The sequence below is a fragment of the Plecotus auritus genome (genome assembly GCF_963455305.1).
Source record: "Plecotus auritus genome assembly, chromosome: 7".
In the NCBI taxonomy this organism is placed as follows: domain Eukaryota; kingdom Metazoa; phylum Chordata; class Mammalia; order Chiroptera; family Vespertilionidae; genus Plecotus; species Plecotus auritus.
This window is the reverse complement of record NC_137774.1, coordinates 35,352,240-35,374,465: the sequence shown is the minus strand read 5'-3', so window position 1 is coordinate 35,374,465 and position 22,226 is coordinate 35,352,240. Positions and strand designations below refer to the sequence as shown.

General features: G+C 40.8%; 1 protein-coding gene across 2 annotated transcripts in view; it reads right to left on the bottom strand.

The window, feature by feature from the left end:
* Positions 1 to 2,315: 2,315 nt before the first annotated feature.
* CPD (carboxypeptidase D) overlaps positions 2,316 to 22,226 on the bottom strand; it is a 61,185-nt gene continuing 41,274 nt past the window's right edge. Inside the window, exons 13-22 of one of the 2 annotated variants that reach the window (XM_080681595.1) lie at positions 21,125 to 21,320; positions 18,795 to 18,930; positions 17,504 to 17,635; positions 16,624 to 16,719; positions 16,455 to 16,519; positions 11,923 to 12,054; positions 11,205 to 11,390; positions 10,800 to 10,899; positions 6,183 to 6,398; positions 2,316 to 5,252 (exon numbers count right to left, since the gene is read on the bottom strand). In XM_080681595.1, coding sequence (XP_080537721.1) covers positions 5,227 to 5,252; positions 6,183 to 6,398; positions 10,800 to 10,899; positions 11,205 to 11,390; positions 11,923 to 12,054; positions 16,455 to 16,519; positions 16,624 to 16,719; positions 17,504 to 17,635; positions 18,795 to 18,930; positions 21,125 to 21,320 — 1,285 coding nt within the window. In that variant the 3' untranslated portion in view covers positions 2,316 to 5,226. Of the gene's footprint in view, positions 5,253 to 5,980; positions 6,399 to 10,799; positions 10,900 to 11,204; positions 11,391 to 11,922; positions 12,055 to 16,454; positions 16,520 to 16,623; positions 16,720 to 17,503; positions 17,636 to 18,794; positions 18,931 to 21,124; positions 21,321 to 22,226 lie in introns of those variants that run through there. The other variant, XM_080681596.1, reaches the window with a different exon arrangement.

The following is a 22,226-nucleotide window of genomic DNA, read 5'->3' as shown; positions in this document are numbered from 1 at the left end:
CAAGTAGAATTGTATCTTTGTACCAATTGGTCTGTTTCTGATGAGCTCTTACTTCTAATGTACAGCCACTTACGTGTCTTGAGAGTCTGTTGACCAGTGCCCTCTTCCTTGATAGGTGCTAAACGTGCATTTTCCCCGACCCACTGATACTGCCTACAGCTTCTGCTTGTGCTCTCTGCCTCCTGCCTAGCCTCTCTGCTGCTAGGTGTCTCTCTTAGTCACCACCTAACAATCAACAAATGCCTCCAGGTGAAAACTTTTACTGCTATATTCACCCCTGAACTCCCTTTGCATCTAGACCCCCATCAGTCCTTGTTACCTTAGTAGCTCTCCAATCCTTCAAACAGCTTAAAAAAAATGTTGCCCAGTCGGTGACTAGGCAGTCTTCTCACCCTCCTGTCCTCAAACTTCTTCCAGGCTGGCCTCTAGCCTGGAACACCTTTCTATTCCAATTCTTGCTTGCCTTGTTTACACAGCAATAGGAAATAGGATTCCATCTAACTCCAGCCGAAATGCCAATGAAATAACAAGCTTTCTTTTGACATTCTGATTAATGTAAGGTGGAAGTTATAATATTAAAGTTAAAATTGGGCTTTATATGCTGATTTGCTTTTAAATTTGGTTAGTAATTGACTGTATTTGTCTGAGGTATGCAATAAGTATCATGGAATCATTGGCATTCTAACTGCAAGTGAGAAGAAGAGATGAAGATCTACACGATGGCGTTTATTCATAACTGAGTAGGTATTAGCATTGAGCATTCATGTTTGCTGAAAACAATCAGCTTCTAGAAATCTGGAAAACTGAACATAATCAGATTACCGTTCATGATATACTAAATCAAAAGGGTCTTAATTCAGTTATGAGAAAACTCCTGACAAAAATTCAGGAAAATGTTTCAAACAGTGGGGGACAAAGAAACACCATCACTGTTCAGACTTCTTGCAGCAGTTAAGACTGTTTTCACTGAATAAGCAAACATACAATCTGATTTTATTTATGAACAAGCTAGAGGCCCAGTGCACGATATTCATGCACTGGGGGAGAAGGGGTCCCCTCAGCCTGGCCTGTGCCCTCTCGCAGTCCGGGAGCCCTCCGGGGATGTCTGACTGATGGCTTAGGCTCCCACCACCACCGCTGTGCTGGCCATTCTTGAGCCTGACTTCTGGTTGAGCAGCGCTCCCCCTGTGGGAGCACATTGACCACCAGGGGCAGCTCCTGCATTGAGTGTGTGCCCCCTGGTGATCAGTGGGCATCATACTGACTGGTCGTTCTGCCATTTGGTCAATTTGCATATTAGCCTTTTATTATATAGGATATAAAGCATTTGGCACAAATTTTTAAACTTTACTGCCATGCTATAGATAATCTGTAGAATCACACAATGGAAAATGTCAGCTTTTTTTCTTTTAGTATTCATGCCTAGGGATTTCTTCTAAATTAAGAAAGACTACCTGTTATACATATCTTGTTCATTTGATAGAATAACTCTCTCAAAGGGATCAGTAACAGCAAATGATGCTGGTTACCAAGTAATTCAATTCTGAGTAAAATGCTATGTAGAGCCCTTTGCTAACATTATTTCACTTAGTTCTCATTACAATCCTTAACCAGTACAGAGACTGAGACTCAGAGATGGTTAAGAAACTTTTACAAAACAAAATCTCAAGAGAGCAAGTAGCAGAGCCACAAATCAATCATAGATTGGCTCAGCTCCAAAGTCCATGCTCAAATCACTATGCTCCTTCTTCTAGAGCAGACTCCCTTTTTAGAGAACCACTCGCTACAGAAATATAGCTTATTTCCTTTTCTATTTCTCTGGTTTGGACTATGATTGTCAGCAGGGCCCATATTTCTTCTATAACTCTGCATTCCCAATTCTTATTAGAGCAGCAGTATCAACATATTATTGCAAAATGAATTCATCGCCACTATGCAGAGAAATGCCAGGGCAAATTATTTTAACTGAGCTCATCTGTAAAAAGGATCAGATTTTTAACAAACAAGTTTAAAATGGGTACATAAACTTTTCAATGGCCAGTTTTGTGGTGTTCATTGTGGAATGATTGAGCTGAGCTACAAACAGGAAGGAGAAATGTGGCTACTATATGATGTAATTGTTTCAGAAAGATAGTTTTCTTCTGAGTCAATTTGAGACGGACATACTCTACAGGTAACTCCCCTGTATTTCTGGCCTGGTACTATTTCCCCCCTAGTATAGGTAGAAAAACTAAGTATAAACTTTCAAACTGAAACATTAACTCTTTCTGGTCTATTGCTTTTGAGAAGAGATTATGAGACAAAACACAAAGACAAACATCATAAAATAACTTTTATACAGGATTAGATCTGTTTACATATAAAAAACAGAAAGGACCTCATTACAGTTAGATTTCACATAAATTACACAAATTGACTTTTTAAAACTACGATTCAACTTTGTTTAAAGTCCCTTTTAAAATTTTTGTTTTGAAGGCACAGTGCATGAAATAAACAAAGACTGAAGCACTTGAGATGGATGAGTGTTAGGCACCTCATATCAATAGCTATAGATTTTTCTGGAGCTGGGGAATGTCACTGAAAAAAATGGCGAGGTGAAAACCTAATTTTTAATCTAAACATAAAAAAAATACCACGTCATACCTCCATAAAATTTGCAGCATGGCCAGCATAGGATGCAGTTAGTATATTCACGTTATGCCATTTATAAAAATAATCATACTTATTACATAATTTATGTTCAATGGCCTCAAAATGGTAGCCTACTTTCAAATGTCATAATATATTCTCTCAAATCAAAATCAAACTAGGATGATATTCTGAAAGTCAAGTGGAGTCTTAATTATTGCTAAAATACAGAAGAAATGGGCATTGGGGGCTATTTCTTCATAAATTATAAATCTAAATTCAGTTGACATTAGTCAAGGAACCTAATCACCGCCCCCAAAGAATCTGCTTTAATTGAAACAAATCAGAAACCCAGAGTTATCAAAAAGTTGCTAGATAAAAAATCATTGAACATCAAACACAGAACATTTTTATAATAATAATAAAGTTGCTTCTGTTAAAAACAGTTCCACCAGAGAACCATAACATAGGGCACTAGGTATAGCATTCACAGCCAAGAAGCTTTTAATATAGCAGGACAAAACCTGGTACAAGTGAATTTCTGACAATAAGAATACTACTGCTAAGAATAAATGAAAATGGAAGAATAGGTCACGGTTACTGAGTAACCTGGTGTTAGCTTAGAAACAAAATAAGCTCAGGCATAAGCACTACCTTTTATTTATTTGTCAACTCATAATTAGTTTTAAGGTCAATAGTCATTAATTCTGCAAATCCCATTCAGGTGAGTTACCAAAGGTAAACCAGTCAATCACACTGGGCCAACTATACACTAGGTTTTCTTTCTGGAGGATGACAAAGTCCCAAAGCAAATTCCCTCCGTTGAGAATTGCAAGCATTCCTCAACTGGATGAGATCCCAATCACTATCCAAATGTTTACCAAAATACATCAAAACCAAAGGTCTTTCCTCCTGAAATTAACTTAAGTTCATCTTAATGAACTGCATAATCAATACATTTACACAGGCAGACACTTGAACATTACCTACTCAATCACTTTGTTTTTATTAAGGAGTTGGGAGGGAAGAAGGTTTACAAACTGATCATGATGGGGGGGCGGGGGCGGGGTGGGGAAGCCTTGCGAGTAAAGAAAGGCACAACTCAGACTCGGCCAAATATCATAATACTTACTTGCCTCCATGACTCCACGGAAACAGGAAGTCTAGGAGAAACACTGAAAAGTGCATTCCCTATCCCATATGGCTTCAATGCCTTATGCAATTAATGTGGTCTAATATCAGATCAGATCCACAAATAAAAGACAAAACAGGGCAGAGAACAGTCTTAGTAGTCATGATCCTGTACATTCATGTTAATAGGTCATAGAGGCTGAGAGGCCTTGCTTTCCAGAACAATGCATTATTTAGAAGTTCATTCAAGATTAAAGATTCATAGCAGAATTTGGCTTTCTTTTCAGGAAAAAATATGAAAATAAATACTTGTATGTTAATTTCTAAAAAAAAATTTACATGTTTAAAAGGCATGGACTCCAGCCACTGTAATGTACAGTTAAAGACATGTTTAATTCAGGAGAGAAATGAATTTAAAAGGTATCCTTGAATGAAGACCTAATTAAGTAAAGGCTATCACAACGACTTTAATTTCTTCCTGAAATGTCTCAAGCAGAGCTGGCCACTCATAGGCCCTTTGTTGGCATTCTAAGCTTTAAAAATTCTTAAAAATCAAGCTGAAAAGAGCAATACCACCACATCATCCTCTTAAGGAGAATGTAAAGTTATTATGAGAAGAAATTAAATCATATACATTTCATTAAATATTAACATCCCCCAAACACTGTTTTCTACGTATGTGGCAAATGCTCACAATTTAGAGTTGTTAATAATATGATTAATACCAGAATGGCTTAACCTGGAACAACCCAAATTTATCACAGATACTCATTAATAAGTGTCATGACTTCATTATTCCTGCTAAACCAAATCTTTGTTTTTTTTATAAAGCCATTTTGGGTGCATTCCTCACAAAACGTTGTTGAATAACTTAGGGGTTGATAAACCACTCCACATGAAGGCTTTGAGATGACTGATACATTGATGGATACAGAACACAATTTAAAAAGATGAGAGCACGTTTTTTGATCCCCTGATTTGGTACAAATTCAGCAGCAACATGGCCATTAAAACATTCAAACCATTAGATCATTGGTAAGATGCACACTTAAAAAAAGCATTATTTCTACTGAATAGCATGATATTACAGACACAATAAAATGCAAATCTTTCAGGTCTTTGCAATAACCCAACTGCAATGAAGATGATACTTTTTCACCACAGTGTTACATCACACAGCAGTTCATAGCTTTTGTTTTTTTTAATGGAGAGAGCCATATTTAAATGCTTTCAAATGAACTTTTAACAAAATTGGTTAATAAAAAAAGACTGTCAAATGAAGCATTAGGACAAAGAACCCAATCACTTGCAGAGGTCTATATGAATTAGACTGGCCAAGCTATTTCAATAACGGTATTACAGGGCGTAGGTTTGGGCTGGAGCAAGTGTAGATATTTTGTATTCAAATGTAGGTTAAGAATGTGCCAAGTAGGTTTCTTCCACACTTCCAGACATTTTCAGTAGAATTCAGATCTTGTAGATTGCTGGGTAATCTGAAAACCGTAAATGTACAACATAGAAAAAGGTTCAAATTTAGGGAATCTTAACAAATTAGGCATTCCTAGAACAACTAGTATTTCACAGATAAAAGCAGCAGCACCTATGGGTTTTTACCAAGTTAAAAGATAGGCAACATGAGTTTTAGCTTTTGATAGATCTCCCTCTTAGCTCCATTCAAACGGACATTTAGATCTTTTACAACAAAGTCAGCAATTTCTCCCTTAAAATGGGTATCTTTAAAACTTTGCTAAACCTTACATGAGAGGTAGTGAAATCCTGCCAAGAGCACAGGCCACTAATTCTGATCTAGTCTTGGAACAGGTAGAAAGCAAATGCAGAAGTCCATTTATTCCTTTACTAATGTTACATGTTTAAAAATCAACTCAGCCTCCACTAAACCTGAATAAGAGTAACTCCAGCTATTTAATAACTAGAGGAAAGTACTCCTCAGTAGGTTGAGAAAACCTTGAGTTTTAAAGCTTTATGTCAGATTCTGACTGCTGTCCCTGCCTTAATATTTCTGGATTCTTTTGGCCATTTAAAAAATAAAGAAAAAAAGCTAAAGCCACTAGGAAACACCTGATGTGCAAAATACAACATCCACTAGTTGGCTTTATGCAGTTATAACATAAGCTCCAAACAGCTCATCTTAAATTAAAAAGAAAAATAAAGTGGCTGTCCCATGTCTGCTGCATAAATAGAAAGCAGATTTTTTTTTTTTAGGAAAAGGTAAGAGTACTTTAAGGAAGTTCAAAACTGCCAGCCAAATTCACAGAGAATACAAATTTAGCAAGTTAACTTCCCAAAGCTCTTTGAAGAAGCAAGATAGTCTCTCTTCTCAATGCAGTGTCTCCCAAAAGGAACTGTGATTTTGCTTGGTTCTTAGTCTGGGAGATATGCAAGGTGTGTGTTTCAATGTTTACTAGAATATAATGTTTCCTCTTCAGTGTCCGTTTCATCCTGGAACTCATGGCTTAAGAGGGACTTCTTGGAGCCAGTTGACATCAAGCGAATTTCATCTTCATACTCATCGTGATGCTGCCTGAGCCGATGGAAGCCATCCTTGTGTCTGTTAGACTTGATTGAGCAGATGCACCAAATAATGCAAGCTGTTAGGACCAATGCTGACATGGTGGCACCTGTCAAACAAAGCACCGCATGAATGGTGTTCTACTTTAAAGATATAAATAAACTAGAGGCCAAGTGCATGAATTTGTGCATGGGTGGGGTCTGGCCAGCCTGGCCCCAATCAGGGCGGACTGGGGCTGGGCCTGTCGGGAGGAGGAGATGACCGGAGGTTGGCTAGCTGGCCTGCCCCGATTGGGGCTGGGCCAGCTTGCCAGCAGGCCCTGCCCCCCCACCCCCCGATTGGCGTTGGGGAGCCGACCAGGGGTAGGGCTGGTCATGGGGAGGGGCTGTGGGCCGGCTGGCCCCGCCCCTGATTGGGGTTGGGGGGCCGATATGGGGTGGGGCTGAGCGGGGGGAGGGGCTGAGGGCCGATCAGGGTGGTGGGAAACCATCGGTGGTGGGGCTGGCCAGGGGGAGGGGCTATAGGAGGTTGGCTGGCTGGCCCTGCCCCCTATGGGAGGGACGGGGGGGGGGGGCTGGCTGGGAGGGAGGGGCTGGAGGCCTATCATGGTGGGGCCGGCTGATCAGGGGTGGGGCTGGTGGGGGGGAGGGGCGGGGGGCGTTTGGATGGCTGGCTCCACCCTTGATCTGGGTGGGAGAGTCCAATCAGGGGTGGGCCAGCCGGGGGGAGGGGCTGCGGGAAGTTGGCCTGCTGGACCCATCCCCTGATCGGGCCGGTTTGCTGGCCACAGTGGGCATCATAGAGACTGGTCGTTACGGCGTTATGGTCGCTGGCTTTTTATATATATAGATAGCTACTTATGACAATCCTATCTAATAAAAGAGTAATATGCAAATTGACAGTCACTCCAACACACAAGATGGCCACCCCCATGTGGTCAAAGATGGCTGCTCCCATGTGGACACAAGATGGCTGCCACAAGATGGCCAGCAGGGGAGGGCAGTTGGGAGGGACCAGGCCTGCAAGGAAGGGCAGTTGTGGGCGATCAGGCCAGCATGGGAGGGCAGTTGGGAGGGACCAGGCCTGCAAGGGAGGGCAGTTGGGGGCGACCAGGCCAGCAGGGGAGGGCAGTTGGGGGCGACCAGGCCTGTAGGTGAGGACAGTTGGGGGCAACCAGGCCTGCAGGGGAGGGCAATTGGGGAGGACCAGGCCTGCAGGGCAGGGCAGTTAGGAGTGACCAGGCCTGCAGGGGAGGGCAGTTGAAGGCGAGGGCAGTTGAAGGCAACCAGGCCGACAGGGGAGGGCAGTTAGGCGTCGATCAGGCTGGCAGAGGAGTTTTAGGGGGTGATCAGGCAGGCAGGCAGGCAAGCAGTTGGGAGCCAGCAGTCCTGGATTGTGAGAGGGACTGGAGAGGGTGCAGACTTGGCTGAAGGTCACCATCCGCCCCCCACCCACCCCCCCATGCATGAATTTCATGCACCGGGCCTCTAGTACTTTTAATAATATCCCATTCATATATTTCATTTTTATTTCATGTACTTAAAAACAACCTTTTAATATTACAGGAAGTGGTTTATCTATAGTATGCAAATGAGAAAAACACAGATAGCAAAAATACTAAAAACCCAAATCCCAAACTCCACATCTCCACATTTCCATTATCTCAAGATCATTTTAACAACTGTAGTGCATATTTTTCCAGATTTTTCTTCATGCATGTGTATGTATATACATTTTCCTTTCACCACAATGAAATAAAACTGTCCACTATTCTGCAACTTATCAAAGGCTTCTTTTCCTTTCCAGTAAATTTTCATCTCATTAAAACCCCTCATTTATTTAAAAGATTTGTATGTAAGGTTATCAGAATAAGAGTCTTAATGACAGGAAATAATAATAAAATCATAATTTAAATTAAGTTCATAACAGCAAATGGGTGGTAGAGCCAGATTTAAATCATGGCTGAATCCTCACTCCTGTGTTTCTAATTACTAAGTGATCCATACTTTACCTGGTTCAAGCTAAGATATCTCTACTTTAAGCCCTCCACAACAGGCCCTATGATCTGACCATGTTTCCAATACACCCCTCTCCCCTTCAACTAGGGGTCTTTTCCCCATACACCCTGTAATAAAACTTGGTTGGCACTAGCTGGTTTGGCTCAGTGGATAGAGCATGGGCCTGTGCACTAAAGGGTCCCGGGTTCGATTCCAGTCAAGGTCACATGCCTGGGTCACAGGCTTGATCCCCAGTAGGGGGCATGCAGAAGGCAGCCAATCAATGATTCTCTCTCATCATTGATGTTTCTATCTCTCTTTCTCTCTCCCTTCCTCTCTAAAATCAATAAAAATATATTTTAAAAAAATTTGGTTATTTTGCATTAAATCCAAGTTGCACTTAGAAATGAACCAAGGTTCTTTGTGTCAAAAAGATATACCAGCATATCTTTTACCACATACTGTTTTCTTTCTAACCTTTCAGTAATTTAAGCAATGGCACACATTAATCCTAGAGAAAAAAAATATTTCCTCCTTCCCAGATCATGGAAAAACAGAAATAACATAAGTCATAGTTCAAGGGGCTTATGATCTTAATATAAAGCAAATCATTCATTGAGTCAACAACTCTTCATTAAGACCCTTGGAGAGACTGACTAGACAAATAAATGACTGACTATATATCATATAAAAGCCTAAGCGACCGAACGACCGGTCAACTGGTCACTATGATGCGCACTGACCACCAGGGGACAGACACTCAATGCACAGGATTGGGCTCCCTCCTGTCTGGATCAGGCCTGCGGGGATCGGACTCCCTCCTGTCTGGATCAGGCCTGCGGGGATCAGGCTCCCTCCTGTCTGGATCAGGCCTGCGGGGATCGGACTCCCTCCTGTCTGGATCAGGCCTGCGGGGATCAGGCTCCCTCCTGTCTGGATCAGGCCTGCGGGGATCGGACTCCCTCCTGTCTGGATCAGGCCTGCGGGGATCGGACTCCCTCCTGTCTGGATCAGGCCTGCGGGGATCGGACTCCCTCCTGTCTGGATCAGGCCTGCGGGGATCGGACTCCCTCCTGTCTGGATCAGGCCTGCGGGGATCGGACTCCCTCCTGTCTGGATCAGGCCTGCGGGGATCGGACTCCCTCCTGTCTGGATCAGGCCTGCGGGGATCGGACTCCCTCCTGTCTGGATCAGGCCTGCGGGGATCGGACTCCCTCCTGTCTGGATCAGGCCTGCGGGGATCGGACTCCCTCCTGTCTGGATCAGGCCTGCGGGGATCGGACTCCCTCCTGTCTGGATCAGGCCTGCGGGGATCGGACTCCCTCCTGTCTGGATCAGGCCTGCGGGGATCGGACTCCCTCCTGTCTGGATCAGGCCTGCGGGGATCAGGCCTGAGGGGATCGGACTCCCTCCTGTCTGGATCAGGCCTGCGGGGATCGGACTCCCTCCTGTCTGGATCAGGCCTGCGGGGATCGGACTCCCTCCTGTCTGGATCAGGCCTGCGGGGATCGGACTCCCTCCTGTCTGGATCAGGCCTGCGGGGATCGGACTCCCTCCTGTCTGGATCAGGCCTGCGGGGATCGGACTCCCTCCTGTCTGGATCAGGCCTGCGGGGATCGGACTCCCTCCTGTCTGGATCAGGCCTGCGGGGATCGGACTCCCTCCTGTCTGGATCAGGCCTGCGGGGATCAGGCCTGAGGGGATCGGACTCCCTCCTGTCTGGATCAGGCCTGCGGGGATCGGACTCCCTCCTGTCTGGATCAGGCCTGCGGGGATCGGACTCCCTCCTGTCTGGATCAGGCCTGCGGGGATCGGACTCCCTCCTGTCTGGATCAGGCCTGCGGGGATCGGACTCCCTCCTGTCTGGATCAGGCCTGCGGGGATCGGACTCCCTCCTGTCTGGATCAGGCCTGCGGGGATCGGACTCCCTCCTGTCTGGATCAGGCCTGCGGGGATCGGACTCCCTCCTGTCTGGATCAGGCCTGCGGGGATCAGGCTCCCTCCTGTCTGGAACAGGCCTGCGGGGATCGGACTCCCTCCTGTCTGGATCAGGCCTGTGGGGATTGGGCTCTCTCCTGTCTGGATCAGGCCTGTGGAGATCAGGCCGAAACTGGCTATCCGACATCCCGAGGGGTCCCAGATTGCGAGGGTGCTGGCCAAGCCAAGGGTACCCACTGGTGCATGAATCCGTGCACCGGGCCTCTAGTATAACATAATGTCAGATAGTGATAAGTGCTATAATAGAAGCACGTGGGTTGGATAGTGGCAGGGGTACTATTTTAGCCAGGGTGATCAGGGAAGGGCTCTGTGGAGATGACATTTGAGTACAGACCTGAAAATGTGAGGAAGCAAGCCATGAAAAAACATGGGAGAACCGTGTTCCAGAAAATACATGTTAGAAAAGGAGACATTAGAAGAAAAGTGATTAGCTTCAGGTGATTATAGAGCTGATCAATTCGCAAAATGTCAGGACTAGTGTTAACCTCAACTGCCAAAAATTTACATTTGTTTACCTGATACAGTTACCACAAGCTCCCTTGGCAAACCAAATATCCGGTTATCTGTGTCGAAGACTATGACCACAGAACTAGCTGCATCATGATGCACAAAGACCTAGAAAGATGAGGTACAAGAATTAGGAAAAAGTTTACTTCAGGTATATTGTATTCCTGCTGTATCCCTAGGGACATCATAGCAAACCAAAGAAATGATTCATTGTCATCTAAAGTATACAAATGCTACAAAAATTTCCCTTTTGTTGCTAAAAGATAGAAAGATAGCAAGATATCAGAATCAAGAATTGGTCACATTTTTATTTCTTTATTCCTCACATGCTTTCTAATAAGAGTTTCAAAATAAAAGAGAAGTACTATTAAGAATAAGAATTTACATGATACTACTCAATTTGAGTCTCTTACCTGCGAATGTTGTTGCTGATACCCATCTGCGATGGCATTGATGTTATGGACACCTGGCGCTAACAGGACATGGAAGTAGCCACCCTCTTTTGTGTGTACCTTTATTCCTTCATTGAGTACAATGACTGCATTAGAGACTGGTTTTCCAGTCTTATCTTTAACAAATCCATGAACCCCCTTGTGAACCTGAAAAATATTTAAAATATAAATTTATGTTTTCATAATGCCAGATGGCCTAGAGGCAATAGTTTGAGGCATGACAAAAACAACAAACAAAACAACAAACCCCCCATAAGACTGATTTGTCCTTCCTCACTGACTCTGACCTTGTTTGCTACTCATTCACTGCTTCAGAGGCAAAGAGGTAGAGAGATAAAGGAAAGAGAACTTTAGTAGAGTCAAAGCTGAAAGTGTTAGAACCCAAATCTTCTGATGACTTCAATGATTTACTTTCCACCGTAGTACACTGTCTCTGTGTGATATTCAAATGAAAGAAACTGCAACATCTCACAAGGTTAAATTACTTAAATCACAGCAGATTCCAAATATGTGAACTCATGGCACCTATTCAGGCAACAGAAATTGAACATTTTCCTTTCTATATACATTTAAAATAAATAATATAAACTCTGATAAAGGATTAAGAAAATGTTTTGATAAAGCTTTTCATTGAACATATTCCCGGGAGTTTGCTTCTAGTTAAAAGGGGAAGACTCACCTCCACCAACATGCTAAGAAGAGATTTTTTATTTTCTGCCCACAAGGAAGGGAGCTGTGCTGCGCTAGGAAAGTAGCAGCAGCTTGTGTACACTGTGATTTCTGGGCAGTGGCCGTAGGTGACACTATAATCCTGGAATATAAAATTCAAAAATAAATGTAAGAAAATTAGTAAGTAAAAGTAAGAGTGAAGCTTTGTAATGCAACAAATAGAATAAATGGAATAGAAAGAAAACCAGATGATGTAAACAAAGAATCTGTAAAGTATTTTATAGCAAATATAAATAAATCACTCGGTATCATAATCAGTCACAAACATGGCGGCTGCTAGGAGGGCCATTGAGACCAGGGACTATGTCTAATTCATTTTTGTGTCTCCAGTGCTTCCCAGTGTCTGGCAAGAGGTGCATCAGGGTTTGTTGAACAAATGAATGAATAAGTACATGCAATAGGCTAGCTTCCCTCTAAACCCTAGAACTTCACTGCTGTTCTTGAACTCTGGAGGTAGAAGCACTAACACTTGTCCTCTGATACTTTCAACCTGCAGCCTCAAGCCACTGCTTACAATAAAGCAATTAATCTGCTTGTGTGAACAGGTTCCAAAACCTAACTTACCACCTTTCCCCCAAACCTGTTCCTTTTTGTAATTCAGTTAATAGTATTAACTCATTTTCTCACATAGACATGAAATCTCGTCTCTGACTTCAATGTCTTGCTATCATCCATAATTTGCTAAATCCTGACACTTCTACCCCAACAATATCTCTGAAACTTAATCCTGTGACTCCAGCTCCACTGCCACTGCCCCAATCTAGGCTTTTATTCTTACTTGTCTAAGCTATTCTAAACCAGTCTCCCTGTACCACAATCTCTCTTCCTCCAAACTACCTTAACCCACTGCTAAGAGATTACTTTTCCCGTAGAACAGTTTAGATCATGTCATTATATATCTGCTTAAAACCTTCAGTGGCTTCCCATTCCTTACGAAAACAAAGCATTCAAAGCCCCAAACTCTCTTTCATTCTTGTCTTCCACTGCCCTCCATGGTACCCCACATTCTAACTAAACTAGACTGCTATTGACCTCTGCCCATACTGCTTCCTCTTTCTGAAATGTCCTGCTGTTTCACCATCGCTGCACCCAATGCCATGTCCTCTATGAAGAGAAGGCTACATCTCTGACTAGGTGTAACCTTTTCTGCCTTTAATTTCTCATGGCACACTGAGTGTTGCTCTCTTCTAGATCAAATTGATTAATTCTGTAACACAGTAATCTGTAACATACTAGTAGTTATGAATTCTGTAATATATTTATGAAGTAAATTTTTGGTTGCATGTGTGAAAATAATGACTGAGCTAACAACTCCTGACTAATTTGAAGTGGATGGATAACCAATTAAAATGCTGTCAGAAAGAAATTAAAGAACACCTAAGTAAATGAAAAGACATTCTGTGCTCATGGATAAGAAGACAATACTGTTGAGATGTCACCCAAAGTGATCTACAAATTCAACACAACCTCTAACAAAATTCCAACAGTCTTTCTGTGCAGAAAAAGACAATATTCAAATTCAAATCCTATCTAATAAAAGAGTAATATACAAATTAACCATCACTCTGCTACACCCACAAGCCACGCCCACCAACCAATCAGGAGCAAATATGCAAATAAAACCAACCAAGATGGCTACGGCCACAGAGAGCAGGAGGGAGGCTTGGGTTTTCCCGGCAATGGAGGAAGCCAAGCTTTCCGCCTGCCCTTGCCGGCCTAGGCCTCCACTCAAGGCTACAAAGTTTCAATGATAGAAGATACATAAACCCAAACAGAAATGGCGGCAGCCACGGAGCTGGAAAGAGCAGGAGGCTAGGGTTGCCCCCGGTGATGGAGGAAGCCAAGCTTTCCGCACACCCTGGCCGGCCCAGGCTTCGCTTAAGGCTACAAAGTTTCAATTATAGAAGATACATAAATCCCAATAGAAATGGCTGCCTCCACAGAGCAAGCAAAAGGCTTGGCTCCACTCCAGGCTACAAAATTTCAATTGTAGAAGATAAATAAAACCCAGATACCAGGGCCTCCGCTTGGGTCGCCAGGGGGCATGGCCGGCCTGAAAACTACCACAGGCCCCTTGCCCAGGCTGCCCCACACCCCAAGGGAACCCCACCCTGATCCGGTTCACCCTTCAGGGCAAACCAGCTGGCCCCCACCGGTGCACCAGGCCTCTGTCCTATCTAATAAAAGAGTAATATGCAGATTGACCATTACTCCAACACACAAGATGGCTGCCCCCATGTGGTCAAAGATCCTGCCCCCATGTGGACACAAGATGGCCACCACAAGATGGCCAGCAGGGGAGGGCAGTTGGGAGGAACCAGGCCTGCAAGGGAGGGCAGTTGTGGGTGATCAGGCCAGCATGGGAGGGCAGTTGGGAGGGACCAGGCCTGCAAGGGAGGGCAGTTGGGGGCAATCAAGCCTGCAGGGGAGGGCAGTTAGGAGCAAACAGGCTGGCAGGGGAGCAGTTAGGCATCAATCAGGCTGGCAGGGGAGTGGTTAGGGGGTGATCAGGCTGGCAGGCAGAAGCGGTTAGGGGCAATCAGGAAGGCAGGCAGGCGAGCAGTTGGGAGCCAGCAGTCTTGGATTGTGAGAGGGATGTCCGACTGCCCATTTAGGCCCGATCCCACCAGAATCGGGCTTCAACGGGCAGTCGGACATCCCTTGAGGGGTCCCAGATTGGAGAGGGTGCAGGCTGGGCTGAGGGACAACCCCCACCCCCCGTGCACGAATATCATGCACTGGGCCTCTAGTAGAATTATAAACAGCCTTCAATAGCCAAAAAAATCTTGGAAAATAATAAAGTTGGAGTGCTCACACATCTCAATTTCAAAACTTAATACAAAGCTACAGTAATCAAAACAGTGATACTGGCATAAGAAGAGAAATATAGACCAATGGAATAGATGTGAAAGTCCAGAAATAAGCCCATATATCTATGGTCAATTGATCTTTGACAAGGGTGCCAAGACCATTCAATGGGGAAAGAATAGTCTTTTCAACAAATGGTGCTCAAACAACTAGATTTCCACATACAAATAAATGAAATTGAACTCCTACTTCATATCATACACAAAAACCAACTCCCCCTGGCTGGTGTGCCTCAGCAGTTAGAGTGTTGGCCCTCGAACCGAAGGGTCGTGGGTCTGATTCCCGGTCAAGGACATGTACCTGGGTTGCGGGTTCAATCCTGACCCCGTTTGGGACACGTGCAGGAGGTGACCAATTGATGTCTCTCTCACATCAATGTTTCTCTCTCTCCTCTGTCTCTCTCCCTCTCCCTCCCTCCTTTCCACTCTCTCTGAAAAGCAATGGAAAAAATACCCTTGGGTGAGGATTAACAACAACAAAACACACACATACTAAAAAGCACCACCAACTCAACTCAAATATAAAAGCTAAATCCATAAAACTCATTAGAAGAAAGCCAGGGGTAAATGTTCATGACCTTAGATTTTGCAATGAATTCTTAGATATAACAACAAAAGTATGAGCAACAACAAAAAATAGTTAAATATGACAATCAAAATTAAAAACTTTTGTGCATCAAAGGACATTATCAAGAAAGTGAAACAACAACCTACAAATGGGACAAACTATTAATAAATCAAACATCTGATAAGGGTTTAATATCCAAAGTATATAAAGAATTCTTATAATTCAACAACAAAAAGACAACCCAATTTTAAAATGGGCAACAGACTTGAATAGATTCTCCAAAGAAGATATGCACATGGCTAATAAGCACATGAAAAGATGCTCAATATCGTAAGTCATCTCAGAAAAGCAAATCAAAATTATAATGAGGTAATACTTTATACTTACTAGAATGGCTGTAATTTTAAAAATGGAAAATAGAAACTATTGGCAAGGGGATAATTCTTTTGGGTATATACCTGGAAGTGGAATTAGTGGTCAGATTCTAATTCTAAGTTTAACTTTTTGAAGAACTACCAAACTGTTTTTCATATCAGTCAAACTGTTTTACATTCCTACCTGCAATGTAGAAGGGTTCCAATTTATTTCAGCTATAAAAAAGAATGGAGTACTAATACATACTATAAAATAAACATTATGTTAAGTGAAAAAAGCTAGACACAAAAGGACAAATATTGCATCATTTCACTTACATAAAATATCTAGACTAGGCACACACAAAGAGATAGAAAGTAGATTAGAGGTTAACAGGGGCTGGGTGGAACAAGGAGCTATTGTTTAGTGGGTGTGGAGTTTCTGTTTGGGGTAATGAAAAAGTTGTGAAAATAAATGGTTTGGACTGGTGATGGTTGCACAACATTGTAAATATAATTAATGTCACTAATTGTACAATTAAAAATTATAAAAATGACAAGTGCTATCATAGATTAAATTGAAGGTTATCATGTCAGGAAATCTATGAAGCAGATGTCATTCATTTTGCTTATATCAGAACAGTCACTGGATAATATTTACAATTCCATTCTCACTGTATTCTAGAAAGCATACCTTCATGCTGCCCAGATGGCTGTGCCATTCTGCTCCACGCATTATTCCTCCTGGAATATTCTCATCTATAAAAGCATTAAGAGATGTAGGATCAACAAAACCATAAGGCAAGACTCCTCCCTTGCCCAAAGCAGCAACAACAATAACAAGGGGTAGCAAAAATATCTACCTGACTTATTTGGGCAACTGGGCTGACCCAAGTGCATTGATGGATGATTATTTGCATAAAGTGATGCCAAATGCTTCAGAGTCTCTTTGTTTTCCACTACAAAGGAAAAATTCAGAAGTCAGTGGAGAAATCCAAAGGGTTCTCTCCAAGTTCAACTTCATGGATACAAGTCATCTTTCTCTCTTCCTTGCACTCCACTGAAGTTTATTGAGGAGTTATTAGAATTAATCATGTGGTTCTATTTAACCCAGAATAATCTGACTAAAAAGGCACACATCTTCCTTACATTCAAAGGTATTAATGATTAGGTTAGCAAACAGGCTATACTACCAAAATAATGGCATGTTTGGTATGTTTTACCACATTTTCGGGCAACTGTGGCCTAATAATACTATTTCCTTATAAGCTGCATTGAAAATGACACAAACTACCTCCATATACAATGGCCCCAAAGAAGCCATTGTTTAACACACCATAAGGTACAACTAGTCAATCAAGGTTTAAAGCAGAGAAGGGCAATTCTGTATTGTTAATATTTGGTTACATATGAGTTTCTTGAGGCAGGCATTGTGTCTTATTCACTTTTATATTCTCAATGTTACAGACATAATAATTGCTCAATAAATGCTCGTGGACTAAACTGAACAGATGTGACAAGATGGCTACACTCAATAAAGCTAGGCCATCATTAGATCTGACCGCTCTCTTACAAGGAACTGTTTGAACTGTTGATATATATACAATCATATCAGGCTGGTTATTTGCTCAGGGAGTGTGCTCAAATGCTCACCATTTTAAAAAAAGTTAGAAGGTACATTACTTAATTAGAATTTCCTATCCAAGTTCAAACAGTATATATATAAAGTGACATTCTACATACCTGTTTGTACTGGCTTATCATATGGGTATGTGACCAGCACTGAACCGCCATCTAAGACTACAGAAAGACTGAAGTCCTGTTTTTGAATCAAATTTTCAATGATGGCTTTAGTCTCAGGCTGGGAAGCATTATCTAAAAAAGTAAAAGGTAAAATATCCAGTAAGTTTTAAAAGTTTAGTATGAGTAGTTAAGAAAATATTCTGTACTTGAACACAATCAGAAGGCTAACATAAAATCTGTAGTAAATACTTTATTAATCCATAAGCCACTATTTCAAGCAAGAAAGATACATTTTAAAAGGTAGGTTATTTTGAGTTTACATACTGCAAGGTAACTGTGTAAAGATTAATGACTCTAAGCAAGTTTAAGAAAATTCGTACTGAAAACAAAAAGGGAAGAACATATCCTTCTTTAAAAAATAATTTAGGAAGTCCCTGCCAGGTGGCTCAGTTGGGTTGGAGCGTTGTCCTGTGCACCAAAAGCTTGTGGGTTTGATTCCTGGTTGGGGCGCATACAGGAGGCAATCAATCTATGTTTCTCTCTCACATCAACATGTGCTCTCTCTCTCTTTCTCTTTCTTCTTTCCTCTATCTCTAAAATCAATAAAAGCATATCCTTGGGTGAGGATTAAAAGTAAATAAATTAATGAATAAATAAATACATAATTTAGGGAATATATAACCTATCTTTGAAGGAAAATAAGATTTTCAGAAAGCAGAGTGTTTTTGCAGCATTGTTTACACAGTCAAAGAATTAAAACAAAACTAAATGCCTAATGTTTGGTTGAATGAAACAGTATTGCCACACATCAATACCATACTAAGATGCCATTAGTAAGAATGTTAGAGATCTGTAAGTACTGAAATGGAAAGATGTCAATGATATATCCAATAAAAACTATTGCAGAACAATATGTATAAAAGATGACCCTACATAAATAAGAAACAGGCCCCTCCAAACCAACATACACACATCACATGCACGTGTATGTGTGTTACCTGTGCAAACACGTATGTGAGAGGGCAGAGAGAGATAATTAACATCTCTGTATGACTAGTGATGGAACCCCCCCAATATTATTGATTGAATTTGTAAGAAAAAACTTGAATTACTTTTACAAAATATAAAGGAGAAAAATTTGAAAAGATTTGTAGATGTATTTATACCTTTTCTCTACCACCTAGAAAAAAGTACCCCAATGCTTATATGCAAAATAGGATCAACTGATCCCCCAGCCAAAAGAAAAAGAATTATCTGCAAAGTACTTTAATAGCCTAAAAATTATTCTTACTTGTAAAGTCTGTATCCAGGTCTTTGCCACGAGCATTTGTTTGTCCTATCTTTGAAGTACAGTCTTTCTCTTGTGCTCTCTCTCGCCCATCTGGATTTAGAGAAGGGACAATCACAATTCTAGTCCTGTCAACCAACTAAAATAGGAACAGAAGTCAATGAATTTATTAGCTGTATGTGGAATCAAAAGGTACCTACCTACCATGACTCAAATGGAAAATCTTTATTGTTTGGTTTAAACACAGATTTAAATGGCAGAACTAAAAAATAAAAATAATCTCTTGCTTCAACTACATTAAAAACAACAACAAAAAACTACCATAGAACTAATGTTCACAGAGACATCCTGATGATTTACAACAAGGATCAGAGATCACTGTCTGCAGGCTAAATCCAGCATGTTATTTGCTACATAAATAAAGTTTTATTGGTACATAGTCATGCCCAGGCCATAACACTTTTTGTGCTGCAGTTGTCAAGCTGAGTAATTGTAACAGAACATTTGTCCCACACAGCCTGAAATATACAGTATACCATGTGGCCCTTTGTAGAAAAAGTTTGATAACTGCTGGCTTAAATCAATAATGGTAAGGCTGTATTTTCCAGATTAAAAACTGATATCTATAATCTGACAAATGGTAATGTATGTCTGGAAACAATGAGACAAAAGAGTTGAAATCAGTATGTCAAAAAAAAAAAAAAAAAGGTAGATTATTTGTCTTACCCACAATAATTTCTTCTCCAGATAATTTACAGGCATTGATAGCTATATATGTGGCATGAACTAATTTCTGATAAACTTCATCCCATATATTTCTAATAGTTAATCCTTGATTTATTTATTCTGTTAAAATAGTCTATAGGTTGAAAATATTTGAGACCCTTTAATTAATTGGTTCTTAAATCTCTCCTCTGGGGAGATATTTTTCTAAAGTGCACATGCTTTAGCTTCACTACAGGTCTCTGGCTATGTGTATATTTTCTTGAACTTGCCAGACAATTCTGCCCTGTAGCTCAAGACAAATGACAATATAAAGGGATCTAGAGTTCAAGCCCAATAACACTAGTGAGGAAAATTCTCATAAACCAGGAGTTTTGAAATTCCTGGTAGGTGTTTTACCTAGGGCTATATATAGTCTCTTAGAATCATAAGGTCAGTAGGTAGCAACTCTGCCCAAATATTAGACTCTTAGTAGCTTTTCAAGGAATAGTGATGCCTCTAGGGGGTGGGATCCAGTCACTGCTTATTTTTAAAAACCTTCCTAGATGTTTCTAATGTGTAGCCAGGGTTGAGAATCACTGTCTTAGGTATTCTTCTATTTTAAAAAGAACAAAAAATGTTTTGAGATACTCCTTGCAATTCATATGAAAAAGTCAATAAAATTTACTTTGCCTAAGATTGTAAAATACTTTTTGATCAAATCTGATATAAATCAATCTCACCTAATCCTAGTTTCTTTCTGATCCTAATCATGACATTAATTCTTTCCAAAATCTTTTAGGGGAGGCAGTTTGGTATAACAAAACAACACAGGCTTTAGAGTAAGACACACTTGGGTTTAATCCATTTTACCACTTACTAGCTGTCTGTTTTCACATGTATAAAAAGGAGGTAACATAATTAGAGGGTTGGTGATTAAATTATGATGGATGTAAAGTACTTGGTATAGAATCTGGCAGACAGTAGGTATTAAACAAATATTAGTTCCTTTCTCCTTTCCTAAGTTCTATACAGACAGTGCCAATTAGTGAGTGTTCTAGTAGGATGCACACTCTTTCCTTCAATTCTCTCAGACAACACAGAACTAGGTTGCTTAATCATATGTGACCAAGCCTATGAATCAAAGTTCTGTTTTGTAGTCACAGATGGTTAAAGTAGATAATGCCATATTGCTTTTTCTGAAATCTCTAGTCCCCCAAGATGTCCAATAATTTTGCATTTATTACATAAAAAAGTGTCTTTCACCTTACTTTTCACTGCGGTTTCCTATTTATAAGTAACTAGGAATGAAAGTCCCTCAAGTTAGAATATACAAAACTGTAAGTAAAGATTGGAACAATAACTTGACTATTAAATAAGGGAGTAGAGAATTGAATGAAAATCTATGGCTCTTAAGTGTAGCCAAAGAAATATAATAGAAAGACATATTAACAATGAGTATATACAAAGATGGTCCATTTTTAAAGAGTGAAGTTTATAATGCTCTAAAAGTGCCTCTGTGTAAAATCTAACAAGAAACTAAATTAAAATTTCAAAATGATGCCTCGATATCAATGTTCACCACTGAGCGTTTTCCTTTTAAAACATGTCAAAACAGGCTATTCTCTTACTTGGGTAACAGCAGGGTTCCTTTTGTAGTTTAGGCAGAGAAATTCTGCCAGAGCCAAAAGCAATTCAGTTCCAACTGGAGCATTTCCATGGATACCAGCAACAAAACGAATCTTTGGTTCTTCAGGCTCAGATACATTTGGCTTATTGGATATTTCAAGAGACCAAATTTGACGATATTCAGCACTCTGTCCCAAACTTTCAAAAACCAAGAAACAAAAATTCATCAAGTAATCAAGCATTATATAATATTAATGCTGACATAAAAAATTTTAAAACAAAAAATAAAAACAAGTTTTTAAAAAATACGTCATTGTGCCAGAAGACTTAAAGAAAATTAGTTTTATTTCACTTAACATAATACTCCCCAGGGCCCTCCATGCTGTCTCAGAGGCTAAGCCAGTCAGAGAAAGACATGATCTCACTCATATGTGGAACAAAATAAACTGATGAACAAAATAGATCTAGAGACATAGAAGCATAGAACAGACTGTTGAGTCTTAGAGGGAAGGTGGGGGTTGGTGGGTGGGAAGAAGTGAACTAAAGAACTTGTATGCATATATTCATAACCCATGGACAAAGACAATAGGATGGTGAAGGCCTGGGGTGGGCTAGATGGGGTCAATGAGGGAAAAAAGGGAACATATGTAATACTTTCAACAATAAAGGTGTTTTTTTTAATTTAGTTTTTTTGACCAAAGAGAAGTGACAAAAGTTATGATTTAGCTTGGCATTCCTCCAAATCCAGTCATTCTCATATCATTTTCATAATACTTGTTCTATCCTCTACAATCTACACTAATATTTAGTTAGCATATGTCTTTTTAACTGACTCACTTAGAAAAATATATAGACAAATGTAGAGAATCTTTTAAAATCTAAATTAATTTAGGTACTTTATACTTTACTATAAATGTAATACCAGTATCATAGTAAAAATGATTTAAAATGCTCTGCTTGCCCAAGAGCTCCGATATTAAGGCCTGCTTTCTTTGGTACAATGGGAGATTTAGTCAGATAGAAAAATATATTCACATTAAATTGAGAAGGATAACTAGAATAGGAAAATTATTGCTTTCTGACAATGCTATTCAATGGTACTTA